An 8,272-nucleotide genomic window follows, 5' to 3' on the forward strand; every position below is an offset into this window, starting at 1 on the left:
AGTTTTATTATATGTGGTATAAAAAACATATTTTAATGTAACTATTAACAGTAATAACTAAACTAATTCTTTTTAAAAAATACAAAAATGATTTAAGATTAAGGTTAATATTGAAGGTATTATACATAGTTTAATACGTATCTTACGTATGATACGCAATCATACGTAGGATACGTAGAAAACCTCTAGAGTGCGTATCAAACCCAATAGTCGTAGTCTCGTCTTCTGATGTATGTGTTCGAACCATTGATACGGCTCAAACACATTCATATCATGCTCCAAACAGAGAATTTTAAAACGGACGATAACGTTTAATTTAAACTTCAAATAAAATACAACAATTGATGTAGAAGCAAATTTAATTATTGTCGAACAAATGCCGACTGAGACCTTGTTGCGTTTATTTAATTACATTTTCTTGTAAAAAAAAAATAATCTCATATAATATTTTTATAGAATTTTTCATATTTTAAATTTATAAAGATCTTTTAAAAAATTAATTTTTTCTTAATTTCTTCAGATTTTATATAATTATTTCTTTCAAAAATTACAGAAAAATCTAAAAATATTCTACAATTTACATATATGCATAAAAAATGTTAGAAACAATAATTCTCTCAGTATTTCTGTAAAATATTTAATTCGTAAAAAAAATTTGAAAAATTTTGAAAAATGCTGAAAAATCATATATAAAGAATTTTCAAAAAATTTTTTATCGGGTCATAAAATTTGTTGTAATTTTTTTCCATACATTAAACAGTAAAAAATTAATATTCTGTTAATATAAGTATTGCTAATTATCGCTAATTAAATTAATCAGAATTTGGTTAAGTAATTCACTAACCTTAAGCTTATTTTCAAAAGGTACCGCAGTATCGAATGGAAATTCAGTTCTTCCGCGTCAATCTATGCCTGCGTAATTTATGACAAAGGAAGATTAGCTATCGATTATTTTCGATACGCATTACGCACACTGCAAGGATTCCACGTGATATTGTTTACAGCTGTTTTAGCGTGTAATTATTTAATTTTAATACATAAATCGTAATTACGATCAATTATGACAGAACAATATCTAAAATCCATCAAGGTCGGTTTCATCGGAGGCGGAAATATGGCTAGTGCCATAGGCGCTGGTTTAATTCGCAAGGGTAAACTCGCATGTTACTTATTAATAAAGTCCACTTCTATCAGTAGAATTAACTTTAATATCGGTATTACTTTATATTTTTTTTGAGTTTTAAGAATTAGAAGAATATTAGGCGTAAATTAAATCGAAATTAAAATTGACAGCAGTAGTAGAAATGGATTATAAGTTAGATCTAAAATCAGAGCAAAGTAAGACAGATTTTCTTAGAACTAAATATTTTTTTTCTTTTTTTCACAATAGGTATATTAAATCCAGATAATGTCTGGGTTTCTGGTCGTACGGACAGAACACATGGATTTTGGAGGGATCTGGGAGCTCATCCGACGTTAAAAAACAACGAAGTTGTGAGCAACTGTGACATCATCTTTTTGACGGTGAAACCACATATGCTGGACGATGCGCTTGATACTATTGTAGGGAGAAAAGTGGGTGACGCATGGGAGAAATTTGAGAGTAAGCTCTTTATCTCAGTACTTGCTGGAATATCTCTTGATGTCTTGTATATTGTAAGTAAAGCAGATAACATCTAACTTATATAGCATATAACATTTCAATTTTTATGACAGCTTGTATAAAATACTTTTTTAGAAACTCTCAGCAGTTATAACTTCACCGAGGATAATTAGATCCATGCCAAATACACCCATGATGGTCGGGGAAGGAATCACAGGTGTGTAAGAAAGATATGACATAGCAAAGATCAACTTATGCTTTATAATATAAGTATAATTTGTAGTTTATTGTAGCAACAACGCTGAGTCAAAAGATCTGGAAATGGTGGATATGTTATTCTCTTATATCGGCATGAGTGAAAATGTTCCAGAAAGTCTTATGAACGGCATTGGCGGTTTGTCAGGTAGCGGCCCAGCATTTGTAAGTTTACTGTAGTAATCGTTACAATTAGAGAGATGGAAATAATTGCGTATTATTTCAATAATATTTTATTCAGGCATATCTCATCATAGAGGCACTAGCGGACGGAGCTGTGAAAATGGGTGTGCCGAGGCCAATGGCGACTAAATTTGCAGCACAAGTACTAGTAGGGGCTGGAAAAATGGTACTTGAAACTGGACGACATCCTGGTCAGTTGAAGGATGAAGTCTGTTCACCTGGAGGTACCACTATTACTGGCGTCCACACTATGGAAATGGGAGGAGTCAGGTGCATTGTGAAAGTTATTTTATACATCCTATTATTTTATTACACATACACACAAACACAACGCGCGTACGCACGCAGCCACAGGGTCCCCGGATTATTCGTACAAACAGTATATTCTAGAAGCTAAAATAAGAAAAAAATGAAAAAATGTTATATATGAACATAGATTCTAGATTTGCTTTATTTTTAAAGTTACAGCAAAAATATGAAATCTGTAAAAAATAATTTTTTATCGAAGCTTACACCACACATTATAATTGAATTGCAAACGTTAAAAAATTGTTATGGATTATATGATTATGCAGGATTGTTACGAAAATTGAAACCGCCACTTGTGAATGTAGTCTCGTCAGTGATAAATTAATAGACATATCTAGTATGTCATAAACATATAGTCTATGGATAAATTCAATACTACATTGATGCCAAGCTTGTATAAATAGATAGCATTTTGAAATGTAAAACTTTGTAAACTTAGTGAAAAATTCTTGCAAATTTTATATTTTTAACTTTTTAATAAAACATTTTAGGACCTATGTTTATACAACTTTTTTTTCTTATGTCAGTTTATAAAACATACTATTAAAGTTTGCACGGAAAATGCGGAGATACTTTACATACGTGTATATATATATATATATATATACATACATGCAGGATGTCTGATAATAACTTGTGGGTAGATAGATAATATTTATTTTTAATTTTCTCAATAATGAGATAACCACAAGAGGTGATACGATTATTACGATCAACATTTAATTTCTAAATAATCTTGAGATTTGTCTTAATGAATACAGGGGCTCTATGATGAATGCTGTCGAGGCTGCTGTGAATAAAACAAATGAACTATCTCGCTTAAAATAATAATTCTCAAAAAATAGATGTCAATATTTTAAGGTATGTATATTGAACAAACATTTGATGTTACCTTACTACTTATTTAAGCTACATTTTATATTCATAATATTTGAAGATTAGATTTATATAATTATAATGTATATAAATACGTATCATGTCAATAAATTTATTAGATTCATAGTGCAGGCGACAATACTAGAAAAATCAGTAGTGCTCCTGGGTACTACCAGGATTCGATTCTAGGCTTTTCTCCTTCTCAAGCAATCACTGTATCACTGAATCACAACTGTATCTATCTTGATACTTTTATGTTCCAAATGAAAATACAGAACAGTTATGTAATTTTTGAAATTTACATTTTTTTCTATTTTGACTATTCCTAACAAACATATTTAAATTTCGCACTCAGTATCTTTTAAATTGTATAGTCTGTTTTTATGCTGATTAGCTGTATTAGCTGATTCCTTTTAGTATAGTATACACTCCTTACATTTAAAGTAAAATAGGTATATGTTGATATTTAATGAAAGTTCTAGTACAGTTTAGTGCAGTAATGAAAACAAACATAAGACTGCAAAGATACAAATTATTGTGAATATGTTTATTTACAAATTTTTTTCAACCATTTGAATTATTCAAACAAAATTATGAATTTTTAAAAATTATTAATTCGATTATCGACATTGAGCAAAGAAATTTTGCACTCATTGTCAGTTAAATTTACAGTTTTTCAAAACTGGAATATTAGTATGATGCATTTAAATTTGACAAAAGATAGCTATATCGCAAAACACTTAAAACTGAGTGATAAAAATTAGGAATGATGAAACTAATGTCATGAAAGTAAAGATTTAAAAATTGGAAGAATTGCTCGAATTGAAAAACTCATAAAAGTAAGCATTGGAACTAACTTTCACTTTTCAATCTATAAGATATCCTAAAGTCGACTGTACATAGAATTGTAGAGGAAGATTTGTGAAGATGTCCACACATATACACACGCACGCACACACAAGAAACTTATTTTAAGAAATTTATTTCGAATTGAGAATTTAAATTGCAATGAGTTTAGTAAATTCAATTTAAATTAATATAAAAAGAAAAAGATTTACTTCAACGCACATTTACTATCGATAAGGCATATTTTGAATACGTTTGGGATGACTTAATAAATGCGGATTTTATCTTTGTGTATTTAGTATTATTATATTTATTATAAAACGTATGTACAATAAATACATGTATACATATATATATATATATATATATATATATATATATATATATATAAAATTATGTTTAAATATCTTGTGAATATTTTATCCTTATTATCAAATAGTTTTTCGAATATAATATGTGATAATAAAATAAAGAAATTAATACAAATATTGTTTCAAAAGAAAATTTTTATATTAATAAATCCACTCGAATTTACCGCTCTACTTTAATATCCGGGAGCGGCCATATTGGTCAACCGTCTTAGATGAAACCCCCACCACCGATATGCTCTCTCCAGTCCTCCATGAACTACAGTTAATGTTTGTGTGGCGACCACCGAAGCGACCGCCCACGTGCTACCTGGCCCGAATGGGCAAACGCAACATTATCATCCACTACCGTCGCGAAAGCCAGCCGCCCCGAGAGTGGCGATGGAAAAATCCAGCAGCGCTTGCACGGTCCGTATGTGCAAGATGAGCAGTTTTGCCGTGAAGCGGGCGTCCCGCGCCTAAGCTCAGGGCGCACGCAACACGCCCACGGGGACCACGGGGAGGCCTGCCCATTTGCGTCCCGCCTGGACGCACGCCCTGACCCTGTTGGGTGAGAGAGGATAGGAGTTGATTGGATAGGGAAGTAGCTAGAGCTTGCTCTGTATTCCCTTTATTGATGAGGCAGGATTGTAAGTGGATTGACAGGTGTTCTATGTTTGTCGAGCCCTGCCTGCGAAGACATGCAGGTCTTATGGCTCTTTTGGCTTTTTGGCTTTACCCGCGAAGAGTTGCAGGGTTTGATGCCTTGCCTACGAAGAATTGTAGGCCTACTGCTCTTCGAAGCCCTTTAACCAAAGGGACTCCCTGCAGTACTCGGTTAGAAGCAAGAAGGCCTCTAGGTTCGACGCGAAGAAGCGCGCCACTTCCGGCCATCTCCATTCGCCCTCTGGTACAATTTCGCGTAGTGCCACTCTCTGCGCTTCGAAATGTGGGCAATCAAGAAGAAAGTGCTGTACAGTATCCTCCTCAGCACCACAATTGCATGAGCCATCATTGACTAGCCCCAGCGCAGCTAGTCTCGCTCGGAAGTTGCCGTGTCCTGTGACTATTTGCGCATTCCAATGGTCGAGCCGAATCCACCGCGCATCTATTCTTACACGGATACTTTCGAAGAAGGCGAATGTGGTACGACCTTTTCCAGAAGACTGCCATTTGGTCTGCCACGTTTCTATCGCCTTTTGCCTCACGCACTCTAGCGCGTGTTTATACCTGTTATTTTGTCGCCTCGCCTGTATCGGCAATTTCGGTAATTTCGGCGTCTCGCCTTTTTCTGGCTTCATATCTCGCTTTGCTCTCCTGGAGCATTATGTCTACAGGAGTATCCCTGCGGTTACGCAGAGAGCTTCCCAAGATGCTGTGCGATACGCGCCTGTTGAAGATAGGAGAACTCGGCGCTGCACAGCTCTTAGAATCCTAATTTCGCTTTCCGTACACAGGTCGGACCAGCCCGCAGCCGCGTACGCAACTGTTGGGCCGAACACTCCTCGGTATATGGTGGAAAGCGCCCTATTTCTTAGGCCCCATTGGGACTTTGCGAGCTTTCCCAGCTTATCGAATAACGAACCCATTTTCTCGCTTAAGACCCGGCAACGGGTTTTTACTTTCATACCCTTGTCAAAGTGTACACCAAGGTACCTGGCTGAGTCCTTGAATTTTATTCTAGAACTTCCTAACCTAATAGCAAGTGGTTTGCTTTCGAAATTAGCTAACCTCTTCCTGCTCTTGCCAACCCTGTCTGGGCGAGTAATTTGGGCCCTCCTTATCTCTTTGCTTCTGAGCAAGATAGCTTCAGTCTTTTGCTCCGAGATCTGAAGTTTAGCCATCCTACACCACTCATCAATCCTATCGACCACTTGTTGGCCGTTCCTCTCTATTTCCCTACGGGAATTACCATTTACCAGAACCAGAAGATCGTCCGCGTATGCAATGTAGCGGTTTTTCGCAATGTTGTCCAGGATCACGCAATGTTGTCCAGGATCACTAGCAACCCATCGAACATGTAGTTCCAGCAGCCCGGTCCAAGCACTGAGCCTTGGGGGCATCCCCTTGTGGCTCGTTTAAAGATAGTGGTTTTGCCACTTGATATCCTGACCTGCCGATCCTTGAAATAATCTCTCATCACCTCATACACATTTCGAGGACATTCTTTCTCTTTGAGGCTTTGGAAAACCAAGGGCCACCAGACGTTGTCGAAGGCGCCCGATATGTCGAACAACAAAGCCACCACATAACCTTCCTCTATGCTCAACACCATTCGACGCAATTCTACGATTGCATCCTCTGTCGACCTTCCTGGCATGAAGCCGAATTGCCGATCGGAGATTCTTCCCGGCGCTAACACCGTGTCTGTTAAGCGCAATTTTAGGAGCTTCTCAAAGAGCTTTCCTACTACTGAGAGAAGGCAGATTGGCCTATATGACTTTGGATCTTTCTCATCCTTGTCTTCGCCTTTTAGGAGGACCCTTAGCGAGCCTATCTTCCATATCGAGGGAAAGGTTTCTCATTTAAGGCATCCGTTGAATAGCCTTACCATTTGATCTGGTATGATTTTACATACGGCTTTAAGCACTTTAGTTTCTACTAGGTCTAGCCCAGGTGCTTTATTATTTTTGAAGCTCTTTACCGCCTGTATGGCTACTTCAAGCCTCGTGAAGAATGGGGCGTTAGCCGTTTCTGGCGCTTCATTTGCTTCTGCTCTGATGTCTTGTTGTTCAGAGGTATCATTTATCTCTCTGTTGTCTGGAACGTGTACGTCCAGTAGGCGTCTAGCCGTCTCTTCCACGTCCATTGTGTAACACTCTCCTTTCCTGAGTGTACTGATGACCTTCTCTACTCTCAGCTTATTTGCTTGCTGCTTATACACAAAGCCCCATGGTTCTTTATTACCATGATTTGAGACGAATTCCGTCTAGCTTTCTTTCCAGCTTCGCCTTTTCTAATGTCTTGCGATATCGTCGCAATGATGTGTGGTATTCCTGTATTTGGCATTCTCAGGACCTTCTGATCTCCTAGCCTTTTGGTACTTCCTCCTTAGGCGTATAACCTCTTTCTTTATTATCGTCAGTTCTCTCGTCCACCACGGATTGGACTTCCTAAATGTTCTTTTCCTTGGCATAGATACCCCACAGGCCTCTGTAATGACGTCCTGTAGCGTTCCCGCCATTTTCTCCACTTCTGCGGCAGAGGACAGATCCAGGACCTCGAGCCTTGACTCAGATAAGCCAGTTAGACTCTCAGCAAAGCATTCCCAATCGGCTCGACGAGTATCGAATCTCATGTTCGCGCCTCGCCGATCGTCACCACGTGCTCTTGGCACCCCTAATCTGATCTCTATGGAATTGTGATCACTGGTTGTCCAGGTGCACCTCACCATCCATTCATTGATGAATTGAGCCATGGAAGGCGATGATAGGATAACGTCGATGTATGACGACCCGTTCGCCGTTTTGAATGTAGATGCCTGGCCAGCTCTGTTCACAACATACATGCCATGCGCACGAATGAGGTCTTCAAATTTGCCTCCTCTTTCGTCTGTCCCCTGGGGACCCCACATTGACGAACGTGCGTTGGCGTCTACCGCCACTAGTAGTCTCTTCCCCCTCAGTTTATGAAGCACCATATCCAGGTGTCTGAGGTGCTCCTCTATTTTATCGCTGTATTGAAAGTAGCACGATGCGACATAAAAAGAGTAGCCGGGTGCCTGCACTTCCGCACACACACAGTGGGTCGTGCTAAGCTGCGAGACGAACATTATCTAGATTTGGGGATTGCATACCGCTACCATTGCCCACGGTCTTTGCGAGCGTACGGCAGCCACGCGCATCCCCGTCCC

The 8,272-nt window shown here is 38.1% G+C and overlaps 1 protein-coding gene across 3 annotated transcripts; it reads left to right on the forward strand.

Annotated features, from left to right (window-relative positions):
• Window positions 1–924: 924 nt before the first annotated feature.
• On the forward strand, window positions 925–3,527 carry LOC105462842 (pyrroline-5-carboxylate reductase 1, mitochondrial). 3 transcript variants are annotated; one of them, XM_011709693.1, is made up of 7 exons: window positions 925–1,016; window positions 1,091–1,151; window positions 1,391–1,656; window positions 1,739–1,820; window positions 1,887–2,023; window positions 2,100–2,311; window positions 3,112–3,527. In XM_011709693.1, exons 2-7 carry the CDS (start codon window positions 1,115–1,117, stop codon window positions 3,176–3,178), a joined length of 801 nt encoding a protein of 266 aa, XP_011707995.1. In that variant the 5' UTR covers window positions 925–1,016; window positions 1,091–1,114; the 3' UTR covers window positions 3,179–3,527. The 3 variants fall into 3 exon arrangements, with proteins under 3 accessions (XP_011707995.1, XP_011707994.1, XP_011707993.1); XM_011709692.1 differs by having other exon boundaries at window positions 937–1,151; window positions 3,112–3,211; window positions 3,346–3,527; XM_011709691.1 differs by having other exon boundaries at window positions 937–1,151.
• Window positions 3,528–8,272: the final 4,745 nt, after the last annotated feature.

This window comes from Wasmannia auropunctata, unplaced genomic scaffold (genome assembly GCF_000956235.1).
Source record: "Wasmannia auropunctata unplaced genomic scaffold, wasmannia.A_1.0 LD336092.1, whole genome shotgun sequence".
Classification (NCBI taxonomy): domain Eukaryota; kingdom Metazoa; phylum Arthropoda; class Insecta; order Hymenoptera; family Formicidae; genus Wasmannia; species Wasmannia auropunctata.